At 41.5% G+C, this 20,856-nt stretch overlaps 1 protein-coding gene across 7 annotated transcripts in view; it reads right to left on the reverse strand.

Annotated features, from left to right (window-relative positions):
• Positions 1 to 20,856, reverse strand: part of FGGY (FGGY carbohydrate kinase domain containing) — a 516,697-nt gene that overhangs the window by 111,939 nt on the left and 383,902 nt on the right. For all 7 annotated transcript variants that reach the window (XM_070367946.1, XM_070367945.1, XM_070367942.1 and 4 more), the window contains 2 exons: positions 20,686 to 20,833; positions 1,413 to 1,487 (listed from right to left, as the gene is read on the reverse strand). In XM_070367946.1, coding sequence (XP_070224047.1) covers positions 1,413 to 1,487; positions 20,686 to 20,833 — 223 coding nt within the window. The remainder of the gene's footprint in view (positions 1 to 1,412; positions 1,488 to 20,685; positions 20,834 to 20,856) is intronic.

The following is a 20,856-nucleotide window of genomic DNA, read 5'->3' on the forward strand; positions in this document are numbered from 1 at the left end:
ATAAGGTAAAGTCATATAATGTATGTAAAATATTTAGCCTACTACCTGGTACATAATATCTCAAAACTGTATCATTTATTATTATTATCTTTACTATAAAGCAAGATCACTAAATAACTACCTTTACTACTGATGCATATTTCTGTTCTCCATTTTTTCATCTTTTCATACTAGTCACTCTTGCCATTTTGAGAGATGTCAGAACTATCCTTTTTTTTTTTTTTAAACCAAGTTCCCATAAATAAAGCAGGCTGACTGGTATTACTGGACTGGACAAGCTCTTATATCAATAAGACAGTTGCTTCAGTAAGTTGTTTCTAGATGAACTTGTTTATAAGCTAAAAAGGATTATTTAATTGTGTTGGCCAACTGGGCTCTTTTATTGTATGTATGTGGTACCTGGGTAAATCCAAACAAAAGGAAAGTACTTTAGTTGATGATATGGACATATAGAAACTATGTATGTAATTCTATTCTTTAAACCAATGAGGATATGAAAGTGGCATGTGGAGAACAGAGTAATTGAATAGCATATAGTTATATCTATATAGCATGAATAAATAAAAGTACTTTGCTTAAGTAGGTATATTTATGAAAAATAAACTATGACTCAGAATTCAGGGAACTGATTCTCCTTTCCTTTAGTCTCCAACTCCCTTTCCAGAGCAGAGCAACTAAGCCTCACTGGATTATTGTTATTTTGGAGTTCCTACCAGCTCTGAGATCCTGAAAGCCATGACTCACTCCCTTCAAATGCACTTTCTAACATGCACATACATGCAATCTTTCATGTTATTTCAGGGTTTAGAGCCCTCCTGTAGCTCACTCACAGATCACCTCTAGACAATGAGTCCTTAGACAGTGATGCTTGACCTTCTAAAAACTTGTTTTCATTTCTGGTTGATCTTCAGTTTAGGAGTTCCTAACACTGAATTCTCCCCTTTCTCCTTCCCTAACCATCCAATGCTTTCGTTTAAGCACCTAATTATAAAAACAAACATTTTCATGTTCCAAGGAAGCTTACTATTTAAAGGAACCCCGGACTGGATGCTTTTGTAAAGTGAACAATATCACATATTTTATAAATCTGGACATTCTTAATGCCAGCTCTTCTTAATGCACAAGAACATGGCATCTGCTTGCTTGCTTCTATTTAATTGAACTTAGAAGACAAAGTAGATAAATGGTAGGTAAGATGTTCTAAGATTTTAACTCCTTTTAGTTCTCAGCTATGTGAAGCTATTAGTAAAGTAGATAAAGATCTTCAGAATTTCCTTCTGGACAAGCATCTATTTTTGGCAAGCTCCCTAGAATCTCTGTCACAACAGCATATGATGTATCCTGGGGGATATGCAGTCTCAACTTTATCAATAGACCTAAATCTCTTTAAAAATGGCATTCAAGTGTCTTACAGCAATAGCTTGAACTGTGGCCAGGTAGAGAATGGCAAGATCATCGAGGTCCTGAGATAGTTTCAATCCAGTGACCTATAGGGATGAAGAAAAGAAAAGATGGAGCCATGGTTAGAGATAGTTCCCATGAAACACGCTCAGATGTGTTTTCTTGCCGAAGCAAGTTCATATGCAAATCCCCTTTTTGTAAGCTGAACGTGAAGCGACTACTAAATTGTTTAATCTCCAGACCTGGAAAAAGTATTCTTTCTTCCCCCAAAGAAAATGCCTTGCGTTGGATTAGAGAAAAACAAACCAAACAGTATAAGGAGATTGTGTGTGGTTTTTCTTAGGAGATTGTGTTTGATATTTATTAGCATGGAATGAATTAAATATTTTTCTTCTTATCTGAAAACATTATTCTTTTATTACCAACACCTATTTTCTTTGGCTTGCAGAAATCAACATGTAGCTCTGGCATTCTAGTAAAAGATGATCTTATTCTGAGTTCTGCTACTGTTAGAAATCAGTGGGGTATTCAGAGTAAACTAACATGTCTCCTATAAATGTTATACCTGCTGCTGCTGCTGCTGCTAAGTCACGTCAGTCATGTCCGACTCTGTGCGACCCCATAGATGGCAGCCTACCAGGCTCCCCCGTCCCTAGGATTCTCCAGGCAAGAACACTGGAGTGGGTTGCCATTTCCTTCTCCAATGCATGAAAGTGAAAGTGAAGTCGTTCAGTCATGTCTGACTCTTCTCGACCCCATGGATTGCAGCCTACCAGGCTCCTCCATCCATGGGATTTCCCAGGCAAGAGTACTGGAGTGGGGTGCCATTGCCTTCTCTGAATGTTATACCTACTAGGGGATAACTTAGAATCTGTGGTTTGCAAGGGAATTCAATTAAAGTCAATCCAAACCACATGCTTTTTTATGGAGCATGTAAATTTCTGAGAGGTTCCAGGACAACAGGTTACTGGATTTGGGGAGTTTCAAGACTTGTTCATGGTCTCACTTTCATGTCTCCCATTTGTGAAGGTGTTCTCTTGGGACATTTCTAGAGGGTGAAGACTGCCGGTTTCTTTAAGTCTAGTCCGAAGCTGGTGGGCATCAGTGCCACAGTTCACTTCAGATTTTCATGACAAAATTAATTTACATCCAGTACTCCTGCCTGGAAAATCCCATGGATGGAGGAGCCTGGTAGGCTGAGGGCCATGGGGTCGCTAAGAGTCGGACATGACTGAGCGACTTCACTTTCACTTTTCACTTTCATGCATTGGAGAAGGAAATGGCAACCCACTCCAGTGTTCTTGCCTGGAGAATCCCAGGGACAGGGGAGCCTGGTGGGCTGCCGTCTATGGGGTTGCACAGAGTCGGACATGACTAAAGCGACTTAGAAGCAGCAGCAGCAGCAACGGTATTTACATTTCTGAGTTCAATGAAGTGGTGACATGCAGCCTGCACTAAAACGGGGGAGCCTAGTGGTCTACCCAGGTCTCTGTCCTTCAATCGCTCCAGCCCCATTTATCATTTTCTCCAGATTCCACCCCCGGCCAGGATTAAGGCGTCAGCCTTGGCCTGTTACAGGGCACAGATATCCCTCCACTACTCAAACCAGAAACCTGGGAGCACTTTCCCCTGACTTCCCTCTCCCTTCTTGTGTTTAATCAGTCTCCAAGTCTTGTACATTTGAGCTCCCAAATTTATTTTGAATCCATCCCCTCTCTTCATCTTGTCAGTCACTTCCTTAATCCAGGTCCTTCCGCACATTCTTCCTGATTGCTGAAATAGCTCCTGATCAAATCTCCTTGTTTCCAATGGGGCTTGCTCCTCTCTACAAGGGAGCTAGTGCTTATTCTCAAAAGTAAACTGATCATGTGAAAAATTCTGCCCCATTGCCTTCAGTCTGAAGGCACCTTCCCTGTCTTCTGTGAGTGATTCTGCCCATGGTCAATCCCACTCTCTTCCCCAGTGTCTCATCTTTTCTATTCTCACTTAACATCCTGTGTTCTGGCTGTTTTTTTTTTGGGGGGAGGGGGTGGGTTGCTGATAGCTGAGTGGGTAAAGAATTCGCCTGGAATGCAGGAGATATAGGAGGTGTGGGTTCGATCCCTGGATCAGGAAGATTCCCTGAAGTAGGAAATGACAACCCACTACAGTATCCCTGCCTGGAGAATCCCACGGACACAGAAGCCTGTCAGGCTGCATTCAGTGGGGTTGCAAAAAGCGAGACACGACTGAGCACACGGCACATGCACATGCTTATTTATTTATTTATATTTTAACTTTTTGGCTGCATAGCCTGTGGGATCTAGTTCCCTGACCAGGGATCTAACTCACGTCCCCTGCAGTGGAAGCACAGGGTCTTAACCACTGGGCCACCAGGGAAGTCACCCAGCTGTTCTGATTACTCATCTAAGTCTGCTAAAGTGGGTATTCCTGAATTCAGTAGAGCTACCTGCTGATAGAGGGCAGATTATGGAGCCACTCAATGATAGTAGTGGTGTTGATATGAACACAAAGGAGCATGGGAGGTTTGAAGGAGAAACCAGAAAGGAGCTCTTGGGGTACATATTCTCCAGCCAAGAACTCGGAAGGAACATCTCTCAGAAAGTTCTCCAGAGGCCTAAATATGCAGTAAGAATGTTGGAACTAGGAGAACATGAACCACACTGATAACATAGAGGTTTATGACACAGAGGAGAAAGCAGTTTGCTTAAGAGAGAATCCAGAGGTTCATGGAAGCCAGAACCCAGGTGTTCTGACAGACTCTGTGTTACTCACCACAGTACCTCCCATGCCTGCCACTGACCTGGTACACAGCAGCACTAAGCTAACACTTGGTGAATGTGTGGCGCTTCAGTGCTCCTTTTTCTTTATGAATGCCATTCTCTCTTCTAACATCCTATCCCTCTCTGTCATATACAATTATAAAAGTGAAAAAAAAAGCAAAAGTGTTAGTTGTTCCTGTCATGTCTGACTCTTTAGGACACCATGGACTATAGCCCACCAGGCTCCTCTGACCATGGAATTCTCCAGGCGAGAACACTGGAGTGGGTAGCCATTCCCTTCTCCAGGAGGTCTTCCCAATAGAGGGATCAAACCTGGGTCTCTTGCACTGCAGGAAGATTCTTTCCTGTCTGGGCCACCAGGAAAGACAGTATCTATTCCCTCAGCCCCTCATAAATTCACAGAGGTGGAGTGGGTATATTTTCTCCACACCCCAAGAAAGAAAAACACTGGACCATCACTTAATAGTTGCTTACCCCATGCTCTTCCCCCTCCCCGAACCTCCACACTTTCTCTTCCTCATCAGAGAAGTGATTTCTATGAGACTGCAGTAAAAGAAAGTAAGTTAAAGTATTAAGTTGCTCAGTCATGTCTGGCTCTTTGAAACCCCATGAACTGTAGCTTGCCAGTCTCCTTTGGAATTCTCCAGGCAAGAATACTGGATTGGGTAACCATTCCCTCCTCCAGGGGATCTTCCTGACTCAGGAATCAAACCCAGTCTGCAGGAAGATTCTGCCAGCAGAACCCTCATTGCAGGCAGACTCCTTACTGTCTGAGACACCTGGGCAGCCCCAAGAATACTGGTGTGGATAGCCATTCTCTTCTCCAGGGGATCTTTCCAACCCGGGAATCAAACCAGGGTCTCCTGCATTGCAGGCAGATTCTTTACCATCTGAACCACCTGGGTTGCTATTTCCTACTCCAGGGGAATCTTCCTGACCCAGAGATTAAACTCGTGTCTCCTGCATTGGAGGCAGATTCTTAATCACTGCACCACCTGGGAAGCAGAAGAAGTGACCCTGTAGGTTATATGGGGCTGTTGTGTGATTTAGAAAACGGTGCTCCTGCTAGGTGGACTAAATGCAAGACATTCCATCGAGAAGAGTGAATTATAAAAAGCAGCAGAGTGGACAGGATTTCAGCCCTGCCCTAAGGCCCCTCAGCCAAACACCCTCTGTGAACACCAGCCCCAGGGAGTGCAGTGGTGCTTGGTAAAGATCACAAGTCATAAGTGGTCTCTCTTTCTCTCTTCTTCACAACTGGCCTGACCTCAACAGGGTAGGAAAAGTTATTGGGCCACGGTTTAGAGCTCTCTTTCAGAGTCAGTCCAATAGGTAGTCTAGCTTTGGCTTCCTCTCGCTGGCTATCAGTGAGGTGTGAATCAGACCATGGTCCTCCATGTGGTTGGGTACGAGTCTGTTTGGCAGACCAACATCCATCCACAGGAGGGTCCTGAATGCCACATGTGGATAAACTGTGATGGAGGGTTTTGACTTTTTATATAGACCATTTTCCTATTAATTTATTAGGGCTCTGTATAATAACATTGACGATGTAACTGGTTCTGATACTCTTCTCAATTAGTAAGAACCCATGAGAGAGGAGGACTAAAATACCACTAGATTGAGTTTTCTTAATCCCAGCAACTATTCAGGAGAACTTCCCCAACGTATCTATATTCAAACAAAAAGATACGATGAACCCTTCTCTAAATTCTGAGTGTTTTCAAAGCTCAGAAATCATAGGGAAGAAAAGAGAAGATAGTTTCTTTTCTTCAGAAATGGAGAATGAGATGATCAAGGTAAATGAGTACTAAATTTAACTCTTGAGCTGGTTTACTAGTAGCTATGGCAAAAAAAGAAACATGAGGGATGGCACAGCCTTTCATTTATGACAAATAAAACATATCACTCTTCAAGAGAAACAAAATTATTCCTGGGGAGGAATTTATTACATGGACCATCATATGGAAGGCCTTCAGTATCAAAAGGGAGTAATAAGCAAGAATGGTTCTCCCATGGCTATTTCCAACATTCCCTCACCACTAATACCAGAGACATGAGTTGAAATGTGACTCAGTGAAAGACACTTCTCTCTAAACTGTGAAATTACTATGGCCCAGGGTCCCTGCTTTCTTGACATCTCACCTTATTTGCCAATGGAGACAGTAGAAGAACAGATAATCATTTGATTCTCCCTCAAGTATCAGGCATCCCAGCCTCATCTTGACAAAAATCAAATGACAGTCAACACAAGATGGAACTTTCTAAGGTGTGTCTGTCATGTGGACCACTCAGGAGGCTACAGAGGACCCTCATGGAGCTATCATGGCAAGAGGTGTCAGAGCCCTGGAGATGCCAGGATGTCCTGGGGGAGGCACAGCTTTGCAACCAGCCAGAAAGCTGGAACAGGCCAGAGGAGCCGATACTCTTGGCTGAAGGCTGAATGGCTCCATCAGTAAGAAGATATGAAAAGGAAGCATAACTGGAAGGAATCTGTTTATAGATGCACATGTGCCTGTTTCAAATGCTTGGGAGAGAGTGAAATGAGTGGGGAAGCCCCCATGGAGAGTTCCAATGGTAAGCATATTTTATTTATTTTGACTATTGTGAAATGAAGACTGTAACAGAAAACATTCATAATTAATATTTAGAGCATATGGTGGCCAAAGAGACGTGAACTGCAATGGATAATTTCAACCTCCTAGGTACGATTATAAAACACTTATGTAAATACTATTGGGATTTATAAAGGTGAAAGAAAGACGATACACTTTGGAGTAAGATGTTCTCTCTGATTGACGGCAGGACAATTGTGAGTTTTGTTGTCTGAGCCTCAGTTTTTTAAATTCTGTAAAATAAGAATAATAATACCTCAAGGTATTTAATAATTAAATGAGTTATCATTTGCAAAGCATCTAACCTTTTATGCAAGCTGTACCAAATCGACAAGAGCTAGACACTTATAGCGCTTAATAAATGTTCATACTCTTCCCTTTTCTCTTAATAAATGTTCACTTCTGTTCTTCTGAATTACATGAGCGGCTCAATCTCATTCACTAATTGGGATATAGAAACAAAAGATCTCCTGCAACATGCTGTGGGTACTCCCAGGGTATCAGCGATGGGGACTGAAGACCAGTAGTGGTATAGGGTGGGGAAGGCAGAGCAGAAAGAGTGCTGGGTGTCAGATCAGGATCACGTGAGACGTCCAGGAGTGTGGAGAAGCAGGGTGCCCCGATGAGCGGCCAGCAATAGGACAGTGGAAGACTCACTTTCAAGGACTTCTTGGAGAAGCCTTAGTCCTTATCAACCTACACACTTCCGTTCATTCTGTGAAAGGAAAGACACATGATCTTCACCCTAGACTTCAGCTGAAATCCTGTACCCCCCAGGCAGCTGTGTGAACTTGGGCTTCTCTCTTAACGCTTTCCTGAGGTCTGAGTTAAAGGCAGATTTCCTGTGATCCAACTTCTAGTTACTGAGCTTTTGGTGGGGGCCCAGCAATCTGCATTTTTAGCAAGGCCTGAATGCATGATAAATTGTAGGAACAATTGCCCTAAACCTTGGTTATGTCAATTATAGGTCCATAGGCCACGGAGTAGTTGAGATTATAAACAAAGGTCTATCAGTAATTTAGTTAGCTAAGTTTTTCCCTTCTTAGTTGTTCAAAAAATTAAGTGATTATGTATATTGGTAAGAAAAAAAATGCTTAGAAATAGAGCTCAAGGGGTTTCTAAACATTATGAAAGACAAGAAAACGGGATTCTTTGTCATAAGATTTTCTAGGGTCATCAGAGTTTGATGGAGTATCCAAGGCTCAAGGGAATTGACTGAAAACTTTTCAGAACACAAAGGAATAAGAAACGCTCTGCTGTTCAGTCAGTAACGAAGGAGATGATGGGCATATAGCAAGGAAATAAGGAGGATCAGAGAAAGATGTCCGGTAAACCTCTGGAGAGAGGCCAGAGATTGGAGAACAGGTCTCAGATAGTCAGCAGCCTGGAAGAGAAAGGGAGATAAAATTTCCCCAAAATATTTATAGGTTATCAGTATCGGGGATGGAGACCAACACTTGGCATTGTCAAAAACTCATCCAGAAATGGGAAATGCATATAAATGTATTAACACAATGTGATAGGCCAAATTTAGGTTAACATCCCCTGACTATCCTGCTGCTGCTGCTAAGTCACTTCAGTCATGTCTGATCCTGTGTGACCCCAGATGGCAGCCCACCAGGCTCCCCCGTCCCTGGGATTCTCCAGGTAAGAGCACTGGAGTGGGTTGCCATTTCCTTCTCCAATGCATGAAAGTGAAAAGTGAAAATGAAGTTGCTCAGTCATGTCTGACTCTTAGTGACCCCATGGACTGCAGCCCACCAGGCTCCTCGGTCCATGGGACTTTTCCAGGAAAGAGTACTGGAGTGGGGTGCCATTGCCTTCTCCCCTGACTACCCTACCAAACACTAATTTGGGCACTGCTATAACGGGCTTTTGCAGATGGAACTGGTTACTAGCCAGTTGATCTTAAAATAGGGATATTACCCTGGATTATCCATTTGGGCCCAATGTAATCCTGTGAGCTATTAAAGACAGAAGAGGAAGACAGAAGAGTCAGTCAAGAGATACAGTAGAATAATGTAGGAGAGATGAGGTAGAAGTGGAAATTAGAGAGATTCAAAGCATGGGAAGGACTTGATCTGCCATTGCTGGCTCTGAAGATGGAGAAAGAGGACGATGAGCCAAGGCATTCATGTGGCCTCTCAAACCTGAGGATCCCTAGCTAACAGCTATGTTGGAAACAGGCACCTCTGTCTTACAACTGCACAGAGCTGAGTTTGGCCAACAACTTGAAGGATTTGATAGCAGATTATTCCCAGAACCTCCCTTAGTTCTGGTCTTGTGAAAACAGGAGCAGAGAAACCAGTTGGGCCAGCCTGGGCTTCTGACCTACATAACTGTGAGATAATAAATTTAAGCCTTGAACTTCCCTTGTGGACCAGGGGTTAAGAATCTGCCTGCCAACGCAGGAGACAAGGGTTTGATACGTTGTCTGGAAAGATTCCACATACCATGGAGCAACTAAGCCTGTGCACCTCAACCACTGAGGCCTGAGCAACAAGAGAAGCCACCACCATGAGAAGCCTGAACACAGCAAAGGGGGGAGCCCCACTCGCCACAACTAGAGAAAGTGCGTGCGTAGCAACGAAGACCCAGCAGAGCCAACGTTAGATGAATCATTTACAAATAAATATAAAAAATACATTTAAGCCACTAGGCTTGTGGTAATTTATTCCAGAAGCAATGGACAACTAATACACATATGACAACGGGAGAATGGACTGACATTCTCCTTCACAGCCTATTTTGTTGGTGAACTCTGTACCAAGAACACTAGTCCATTTGCTGTTTCCCAGATGTACCAGGTGGAGTAGGAAGTGGCAACCCACTCCTGTATTCTTGCATGGAGAATTCCATGGACAGAGGAGCCTGGCAGGCTACGGTTCATAGGACCGCAAAGAGTTGGACATGACTGAAGCGACCTAGCACAGCGCAGCACAGATGTACCAGGTACTTCACACCTTCATCTGCCTTGCTTCTGATGTGCTAAACCTAAGTCTAAAAAATCTAAATCTAAAATAATCATATATTTTAATATGCACTTAACAAGGCTGTTTTGGTCAACAGTCCTGGTTCACATTTGCTGTCATATAACCCTGTCTTGGATTTACACACAACTTGGATCCCATCCTGGGTCCTCTGGCCTTAATTATTTCCCATTATTCATCTCTTAGGTCTTCCTGGCAGATTTCCACCTGATTTACTCCTCAATCTTTTATCATGATACACTATCTTGAGAAAGGATCCTGTTCACAATCCACACTGCCCCCTAGCCCCAGTTTTGTCATTTGGTGCATACAGGGAAGATAAAAAGCACTAAGAAAAGACTGATTCTATACTGCAATTAAAAAAAAAAAAATCACTAAACTAAGGGAGAAATATTTCAGACAGATTGAAAACAGAACAAAAGGAATGCCAAAAATACAAAGATTAAATTTTTCATTTGAGAATGTCAGTGACCTCGGTTTGAACTGACTGGGTTCTACTACTACTTCTGGTCTTTTCTTCCCTGAGTGAATTACTTAGACTCTCTGACCCTCAATTTCTCCACTGTTTTCAATGTGGTAATAATACTGTCTTGTAGGGTTATAAAGAAAGCTGGTGATGATGCTTGGAAGGCACCTATCATGGTGCTTGGTAGGTCATGATTCCTGAAAAAAAAAGCACCTATTACAAATCATCATACTAGCTGGTAAATTAGTTGCTTTAATAAAAAAAATACATTATCTGAAAACCAGTTAAATGATACTGAAGATATTAAACTTCATTATAAGAGTCAATTTTTCATAGGCAAAAACAATATGTGAAAGAATGGTACATAAAACAATATTAAATCAGAACCAAAAAAATCAATAAACTCATGTCAAAGAGTCCATGTGTTTCCAAGGCTTACAAATATATCATTCAAACGCTGCTTAATTGGTCCTGAGCTTCCAACTCGATCATCTATCTCCCAATCAGGTGAAGCCACAGGGATACAGCCTCTGGCTTCTCTGCACACACTCGCCAGAATTGCTGACTCCCCCACATCTGACTCTGTTCAGCCATGTCCGTCTCTAGCTGGGAGTCAGTCCTCTGGGAACTGGCTAAGATCTCATAGTGCTTCTTTCCTGACTCCCTCCTAGTTTTCCACACGCACGTTGCACTGTGCTTGTTTTGAAGAGCCCTTGGAACAGCGCTCAACCTCTCCAGCAGTTTGAGCAGCATATGGCCTTATGTTAGAAATCACAGCTCTTCAAAGAACCAGAAAATAACTTTCCGTTCTGGGTAGTGTTGTACTTGCAAAATGAAGCAGGGAAAACACGTTTCAGCCAATTGGTGAATGTGGTGTGTTCTCACCTCCCAGTATGTCTCTGAGGTAATTTACTTCTCTGAGTGGGCGTTTCAGGAAAGGAATTTTTTTAAAACCCACCATAACAAAGAGGGCATATTGATTTGAGAATAAACACTGGTTGTGTACACAAGGAGGCAAGGACTCTTTTACAACTAAGGCACAGCAAAGGGGAGTTTCCTATCATATTGATGATGAAACTGAGGGCTGATAATTTAAATACTCAAGTGTGAAGCGTTCTCAGTCACTCAGTTGTGTCCGAATCTTTGTGACCCCATGGACTGTGGCCCACCAGGCTCCTCAGCCCAGGGGATTTTCCAGGCAAGAATACTGGAGTGGGTAGCCATTCCAGGATCCCCTGGGAAGACCTCAGGGATGGAACCCATGTCTCTTACGTCTGTGGCATTGGCAAGTGGATTCTTTAGCACTAGTGCAACCTGGGAAAGAGAAGGCGAATCTCTAACCTTGTACGAAACATGGTTCCTGTGATGGACCAAGTGATTGTTTAGTTTCTCTAGCTGATTGTTTGTGGCTGGAGGCCTTGGTGGCTGGTAGGTACCATCTGTTCTGAGCCTAAAGTGGATGGCTTGTGACCAGCTGCCTGGGATTCAAAGGCCATCTTGTAAACATGCAAGTAAGGGCCACTAAGCAGGACCTACAATTCAAAAGTAGCTGCCGTTGCTGTCTGTCTGCTGTGTGACAGTCTCTCCATTTGATTCTGACAATGACCCTGCAAGGAAGCCTCTGCTGCCCCTGCTTACTGACAGGCAGACGGACCTCACAGAGCTAACCTCAGAGGTCACACACAGCTGGCACATTTTCAAGCTACGTCTGACTTCAAATCCTGGGCTCACTTTATTGTTTCACTTGAGTAAAAGCTATCCAACCAATTTTCACTTGACTAAAAGCTATCCAACCAATCATTCAAAATAAAAATCACACATACGTCTACTATCTAAGACACACAACCATTACTGGTGGTATTTAGCTTCATCTCTATGACCACATGACCACATCATACCTCTTTAAAAAGTATTGTTTTTGTTTTTAAAGAACCTAGAATCATTGGTGTTAAACGTTTTGATGTTGACTGCTGTTACCCAGCCTCCTTTCAAACATCAGATGCATGACCCTTACCTCTCCATGCCTCATTTATCAAGTGGCAAGGAGAAATATTTACATAGGTGGCTACTCGGTTCAAGCATACTATTAAGTTGCCCACCCTCTAACCATCGCTCTTTTGAGTCCAGTGCCACAGGTCAATCCTGCATCACTGAAGGAGAAATGAAACAGCTAGTAACATGGCAGGAAGCCAACTCTTACCAGAATAAAAGAAAGTGATTCCTATCAAGCTTCATGGAAGGATTCCTGAGTTTTACCCTGTTCTATTTAAGAGGGTAGGCACCTAAAGTGGAAGGGTTTAGAGTCAGGTCAAACCAGGAGTGGTGATTACTTCTGAAATCTGAGTCAGTGAGGGTGGAAAGAAAAACAGGACTATTATTGAGAAAAGATAGGGTTAGAGCTTAAATCCAAGAATCAGGGTAAGGGGAAAAATGGGAGAACAAGCAAGAAGGCTAGTGGTCAGATAGGAGGTGACATTGACTGAGTGAAATAGATTTCAGTGTGAAATCATGCATGATAGAGCTCTGGGGACTCCTTTTTATAGTCAGTGCATCCCATGAAGTCCAGAGGTATGAGTTAAGGAAGTCTCGGGATAGGTTACCCACTCCAGCATTCTCAGGCTTCCCTGATAGGCTTCCCTTAGGCTCAGACAATAAAGAATCCTCCTGCAATGCAGGAGACCTGGGTTGGGAAGATCCCCTGGAGGAGGGCATGGCAACCGACTCTAGTATTCTTGCCTGGAGAATCCCCATGGACAGAGGAACCTGGTAGACCAGTGTCCATGGGGTCGCAGAGTTGGACATGCTGCTGTTGCTGCTAAGTCACTTCAGTCATGTCCGACTCTGTGCGACCCCATAGACGGCAGCCCACCAGGCTCCCCCGTCCCTGGGATTCTCCAGGCAAGAACACTGGAGGGGGTTGCCATTTCCTTCTCCAATACATGACTGAGCGACTAGGCATAGCACACAGCACATGGGTGTGCATCCTAAAAGCTGGGATTCCTGTTTTCATCTAAGCTCTGCTGCTTCTTGGTGTTGTGACCTTGGCAGGTCACGGTTCCTTCCTCCCTTGGCAAGTGAAGGCTGCAATAATTGCTTAACCAGAAGGCAATTATTCAGTGCCCATCTTTGATCTAAGCACTGTTGAAATTAGAAACAAAATAAGCCATACAATCCTTACAATAAGCCTTACAATCAAAAATTTTTTCTAATACATTTAAAGCACATGTTGCTTTGTGACAGCTCTGATCTTATTTTTTTAGTACAAATTATGAATTTTGCATTCAAATCTTCAATGTAGGTTTTAATCTTGCTGCTATATTTTCAGTTGTCTTTATTATTTCCTTTGTTTTCTCATTCCATTGGCTCTCTATCTGAACTCACTTTTTTCTAATAAGTTTCTGCCCTCTTTCACAGAGATGTGCTTTGAAAAAAAATCCTATTGAATATGCCGAGAAGTTTTAAAATATTCTCTTTGGTTTCAGTAGTAAGTAATTTTTAAGAGGCCTTTCCCTTAAGCATTCAAAATGGTATTTCTTTTACTTTATATGCAACATGTTTTTCCTAAGGGACTCACTTTATTACTATTTTTTTAATTCACTTTTACTAGGGCACTATACATATTCAGTATTTCCCAGCACACTATACACATGATTTACTCTCAGCCTCACTCACTGTAACTTGGGTTTGCCTCTTCAGATCTTTAGCTAGTTGCAAATTCCCAGAGTCTAGCAGTTTTTATTTTGTGTAGCTTTGTTGGCCTGAGGGGGATGACCACTGCCTGGCTTTCTGACCCTAGAGCAGATGACAGACATGTAAAGCTACCCGCCTGTCAAATTCACAGAGTTTCCCTATCTCTGCCCCACTAAGAGAGTCCGATTCAGGGTCCTCAGACCGCAGCCCATCAGCATACATCCTAAATCAGCCTTCCAGCCCAGCTGGCTACTTGGGTTGGCAGTTTTCTAATGGACTGAACTGAAAGGGAAGATAAGGTCTGGGTTCTGGAAGAGTTCTGGGAAACTAAGCGCACTGGCTGCTTCCAAAAAGCAAAGCAAAACAAAACAAAAAACCTTAACCATCAGCATTAGAGTAGAGGGATGACTGCTCTGTTTTTAGGCTTAAAGGGACCTTGCATTTTTAAGCTAGGGACCAGGAAGTGGAGAGGTCCCAACTTTTGCAAGGCTGATGGTTTATTTTGTTCATATGTCAGACATTATATTTCTCAAACAAGTTATTAAATACATTTAATCTTTTTGATTCTGTAAAACCTTCCCAGATTCTCCCTAAGAGTGTCAATTCTAGTTTTTCTAGTTGAATGTCATCTCAATTGTTTAAGTCAGCACAAGTTTATGCTTTTTTCTTGCACCTTCATAGATATTTTCAAATGAAGCAGAGAAAGGCTGCATCAGGGTTTGTTGCCCAAATGCCACCTAAAAGATTCAAACTCAGGCATTTACTGAGTACCTCCTTTGGCTTGTGGGACTTCCCTGGTAGCTTAGATGGTAAAGCATCTGCCTACAATGTGGGAGACCTGGGTTCAATCCCTGGGTTGAGACGATCTCCTGGAGAAGGAAATGGTAACCCACTCCAGTATTCTTGCCTGGAAAATGCCATGGATGGAGGAACCTGGTAGGCTACAGTCCATGGAGTTGCAAAGAGTTGGACACAACTGAGCGACTTCACTTTCACTTTTCCTTTGGCTTGTACAGATGTCTGTATTACAGTATATACATATACACAAATACACACACACTCACACATGTACAATATTATTCCCCCAATTATCATGTGAACTTGGAACAGGTACAGTTTCTTTTTAAGTCTGTTTCCCCTCAGTTTAGCCTAGCCCTGCACATAGTAGGTGATCAATAAAGGGTAACAGAAAAGAGCCAACCATGGAGAGAGAAAAGAATTGGGAGAGTGTGCTGTTGGTGAAGCAGAAGAACAGGGAGTGGCCACTGGTTCTTTGAGAGATTTTTTATTACCTAGATAGAATGCTAAGTGCAGTCTATCACTGGTTAGACAGTGACATATGGACCCCGAAATTGTAAACATTCACCCACCATGCTCTCCCCGCCTCTAGAACACTGCACTGTTATGAACACTGTTCGTAAACCCTGTTTTCTATTTCACTCAGTCAATGTCACTTCCTATCTGAAGCTTTTCTTGACTGCTGAGACCATGGTGGGCCATCATTTTCTATATGTCTATAGAGCCTTGGACAGTGAGTGGCATCTGGAGCTTGAACTTGCATCCCCATTGCCTGTTTATATAAATCATATATTGTTCATGGGATTGTTCATCCCTACTGGGATTTTCTTAGTAGGGCTTGGCACAAAGTAGGCATCAAATAAATTTTTTCCGAATGAGTGTTGCAGAAAGTAGTCACTGTAGGTTCTGGCAAAAGGATAAAATGACAAATAGATTCAGGGTGATTATTTGGATGTTATCCAAAACTGGACTGAGGGAAAGAGATTTGAACATAGATACAAAAATCCTCAAGAAAATACTAGCAAACTGGATCCAACAACACATCAAAAGGACCACACATCATGATCACGTAAGGTTTATCCCCAGGATGCAAGGATTTTTCAATATACACAAATTAATCTAATTCTTTGAAAACTGATACAAATGTGATACAAACTGAAGAATAAAAACCATATGATCATCTCAATAGTTGCATAAAAAGTTTTCAACAAAATTCAACACCTATTTATGATTAAAAACTCTCCAGAAACTGGGCATAAAAGAAAACTATCTCAACATAATAAAGGCCATATATGACAAACCCACAGCTAACATCATACTCAATGGTGAAAAACTAAAAGCATTTCCTCTAAGATTAGGAACAAGACAAGGATGTCTACTCTCGCCACTTTTACTCAACATAATTTTAGATGTCCTAGCCATGGCAATCAGAGAAGAAAAAAGAAATAAAAGGAATCCAAACTGGAAAAGCAGAAGTAAAACTGTTTGCAGATACATGACACTGTACATAGAAAATCCTAAAGATGCTATCAGAAAACTACTAGAGCTCATCAATGAATTCAATAAAATTGAAGGAAACCAAAGAATATGCAAAAACCTGTTGCATTTCTATACACTAACAATGAAAGATCAGAAAGAAAAATTAAGGAAACAATCCCATTTACCACCACATCAAAAAGAATAAAATACCTAGGAATAAACCTACCTAAGGAGGCAAAAGACCTGTACTCTGAAAGCTATAAGACACTGATGAAAAAAACTGAAGATGACACAAACAGATGAAAAGATATACTATGTTCTTGAATTGGAAGAATTAATATTGTCAAAATAACTATACTACCCAAAGCAATCTACAGAATCAATGCAATCCCTATCAAATTGGCAATTTTCAAAGAACTAGATAAACAAAATTTTAAAATGTGTATGGAAACACAGAAGACTCTGAATAGCCAAAAGAATCTTGAAGTAGAATAGAGCTGGAAGAATCATGCATCCTGACCTCAGACTATATTACAAAGTTACAGTAATCAAAGCAGTACAGTACTGGCCCAGCAGAAATATAGATCAATGGAGCAGGATGGAAAGCTCAGAAATAAACCCACACATCTGTGTTCAATTATTCTATGACAAAAGAGGAAAGAATATACAAGGGAGAGAAGACAGTCCCTTCAATAATCGGTGCTGGGGAAACTGGATAGCTATATGTAAAAGAATAAATTAGAACATTCTCCAATACCATACAAAAAGAAGCTTGAAATGGATTAAAGACTTAAATATAAGACCAGATAGTATAAAACGCTTGGAAGAAAACAGACAGAGCACTCTTTGACATAAATATCAGCAATATCGTTCTGGATCCATCTCTTAGGATTAATGAAAACGAAAACAAAAATAAACAAATGGGGCCTAATTATACTTAGAAGCTTTTTCACAGAAAAGGAAACCATAAACAAAACAAAAAGACAGCCCACAGAATTGGAGAAAATATTTGCAAATGAGGTAACTGACAAGCAATTAACCTCCAAAACACACAAGCAGTTCATGCATCTCAATCTAAAAAACCAGACAACCTAATCAAAAATGGGCAAAACATCTAAATAGATATTTCCCTAAAAAGACATACAGATGACCAGAAAGCACATGAAAAGATACTCAACACTACTAATTATTTGTTGCTGTTGTTCAGTTGCTAAGTCATGTCTGATTCTTTGTGATTATTAGAGAAATGCAAATCAAAATGCAATGGGTCATCACCTCATCAGTCAGAATGGCCATAATCAAAAACTCTACAAACAAAAATGCTAGAGAGGCCGTGGAGAAAAGGGAACCCTACTACATTGTTGGTGGAAATGTAAGTTGGTACCGCCACTATGGCGAACAGTATGGAGGTTTCTTAAGAAAACTAAAAACAGAACTACCACATGATACTTCAATCTCACTCCTGGGCAAATATTTGGAGGAAACCATAATTTTAAAGATACAGGCACCCCAACATTCATCGCAGCACTATATTTACAATAGCCAAGACATGGAAGCAACCGAAATGTTCATTGACAGATGCTGAATGGACAAAGAAGATGTGGTACATATATAAAATGGAATATTACTCAGCCATCCAAAAGAATGAAATAATGCCATTTGCAGCAACACGGATGGACACTTTTTATATCACTAAAAAAAGTGACATAAGTTGGACAGAGTAAGACAAATATCAATGACATTACTTATAGGTGGAATCTAAAAAAATAATACAAATGAATTTATTTGTATAACAGAAACAGACTCACAGGCTTCAAAAACAAAACTTATGGTTGGAAAGGTGTTGGGGAGGGATGAATTAGGCGTTTGGGATTAACATATATACACTACTATGTATAAAATAATCAACAAGGACCTACTGTATAGCACAGAGAACTCTACTTAATGTTCTGTAGTAACCTATATGGAAAAAGAATCTGAAAAAGAATAGATATATGTATATGTATAACTGAATCACTTTGTACACCTGAAACCAACACAGCATTTTAAATCAGCTATACTCCAATATTAAATAAAAATTTTTTTAAAAAATGAGATTTGGGGAAAAATTTCTAGCCTAGGATTTCCTTTCTTGTATCTTATCTAGGTCATCTTCTCCTTCCAGTTTGTGAGATAAATTCATAGCATGATAGCTATTCAAAGGTAAAGCCAACCCAGGGGCAATTGTGAAGGGAAATCCCTGCTAAGAAACATCAGGTGATTATAAAGTATGTTTATAAAACAATAAAACTTCTAAAAAAGTAAATACAGGGACTTCCCTCACAGTCCAGTCATTGAGACTGTGCTTCCACCGTAGGGGGTGCAGGTTCAATCCCAGGTCAGGAACTAATACCCCACATGCTGTACGGCATGGCCAAAACATTAAATACATCAACAAACAAACCTGTATTCATATACTGCTTCAATAGAAAGAGAGATTCTATTTTTAAAAATATAGCAGGATTTTTTAATACAGTTGGGCATATGTCCCCACGCAAGACATCTCCTTTGGTGAGTACATACCTATTTGTACTTAATCTAATAAGACAGACGCTCTTTGAAGCAGTCATTGGCTTGTTTGGAATCCCATTCTGTGTTTGAGCTAACTTTATTGGAATCCTGATGATGGCAATTCTTAAGTCTCTGGATGTCAGGGTTGGTTTTAAGAAATGGACAAAGCCCTTGGGAAGCCATGGCACTTGCCATGCTGGGTGGTGAAGCTGGTACAGCAGGTTTCGCAAGGTAAGGACCCTAAGGGAAGGCCTCTGGATCCAAGCCCTGGACTTCAGAGCCATTTTATGATACAACCCTGCTTTTCTGGGGGAGGCGGGGGGGCAGTCATTTTATGAACCAGTCATCCTTCTCAACTTCTTTAACATTTTTTAAAAGTTTTAATTTTTATTTCTTTGTTTCCAGTTTTTCATTCATTCTATTTCTTTTTTCTTTTTCTTTTTGGTTGCGTCATGTGACATGTGGCATTTTAGTTTCCCAATCAGGGATTGAACCTGGGTCCCTTGCAGTGGAAGCATGGAGTCTTAACCACTGAACTGCTAGGGAAGACCCTTCTTTAACATTTTAAGTGTCTCCTATATTTTGCTTTAGATATTTGTCTCTAAGATATGGATTTTTATACTCATACAAAATGTGTTCTTCTCTTAAGTTCTGTTTGTACCCAGAAAGTCAGTCATCTGAAAGTATGACTTTCTAGCTGTAGCCTAGGGCACATGGGCCTCTCTGGACATTCCTCTTCTGTTTCCATGGGCCAAATAGGAGGCCAAGTTCATTATTTTTCACACGGGCCTGCTTCACGGACTCCAGACAGACACTGCTTTCGCTATGTCCAATTTTCTTTTCTATCATGACTCCCTTTTATACACAGAAGTTGATTGTGTCAAATAGGTAATGAAAGTAAAGACTGGGTCTTTCTGTTGGCTACACAAAAATATTCAAAATAATCCTAATAGAATTAACCACAAAACCAAAGCTCGTTAAGTCTTGAAGTTCCTCAAGCCAGCAGGCCTGCTCCGCTGTCACATAGTGAGTGCATAAAGCTTGCACTGCCCAGGGCTTCCACTCTAAAGCCCTGCCTTAATGCACCTCATACTTTGCTTCTCAATGGGACATCTGGATTCTGAATTTATCTTTTCCTGTTTGTGGTCTCTCCTGGCCTCTTGGACCTGAAGTTTGTCTCTTTTTCCCTAGTTTTCACATGCTTCATCCATCCTCAAACACGATTCTTAGTGCTAAGCTACTCTTAGCCACCCAATCTTGCTTGACCATTGGGATGTTATCCCTTAGTTTAGGTGGTTGTGAGCACTTCCACCAAGGTCATGTTGGCACCTCCAGCCCCAAATCTCTGAACCTAAAGTGAGTCTAAAGGTCACTAACAACTGAATTTACCCACTAACATAAGTTATTAACTTTATTTTACTTTTACCAATGTTTATCTGAAATTCTAATAATGTTAGCCTACACTCTGAACATCCCTGATTGAGAGCCTAGGCAGATGTGTGGCTGTTGCAAGCTAGACCATGGGTGGTAATATTTACCACTTATTTACCCAGCAGCCTGGAGATGGAGATGGAAAACATGACTCCACAAACTGATGTAAATAGAAAAATTGCATAGGCAGGGGCTCACACTTCTAGTCGCTTCATGGGACAAAGAGGCAGCAGTAGCTATAAGCAAGAAATCCTGCTTTTAACACTCTCAAAGTTGGCTCAGAAACAATGAGAACTTTCAGCAGATTGTCCTGTGTAGTTGCAAGAACCTTCTCAACAGCAGTACATCTGCAAGAAGCCAGTGGGCTGCTGGCCGGCTTTGTTGGTATTTCCTCTTTTTTCCTTCTCCTCAACTTTGCTTCTTCCAACTCTGGAGCCCTCTGGCCCACCTTCACCTTCGTGCAAGAACTGACTGTTACTTACCATGCCCTTTAGTGTCAGATCTGCTAAGGGAGACCGGTTGCCATGGAAATCTGGCCAAACATGTAAATCAACAGTGAGGAAACCCACGGGCTGAGCCTTCTTAATCAGATCCAGGTGACTGTTCAAATATGCATATACACTCTGGCCTCTGGAAGAGAAGAGGATGTTGTT

This window comes from Bos mutus, chromosome 3, assembly GCF_027580195.1.
Source record: "Bos mutus isolate GX-2022 chromosome 3, NWIPB_WYAK_1.1, whole genome shotgun sequence".
Classification (NCBI taxonomy): Eukaryota; Metazoa; Chordata; class Mammalia; order Artiodactyla; family Bovidae; genus Bos; species Bos mutus.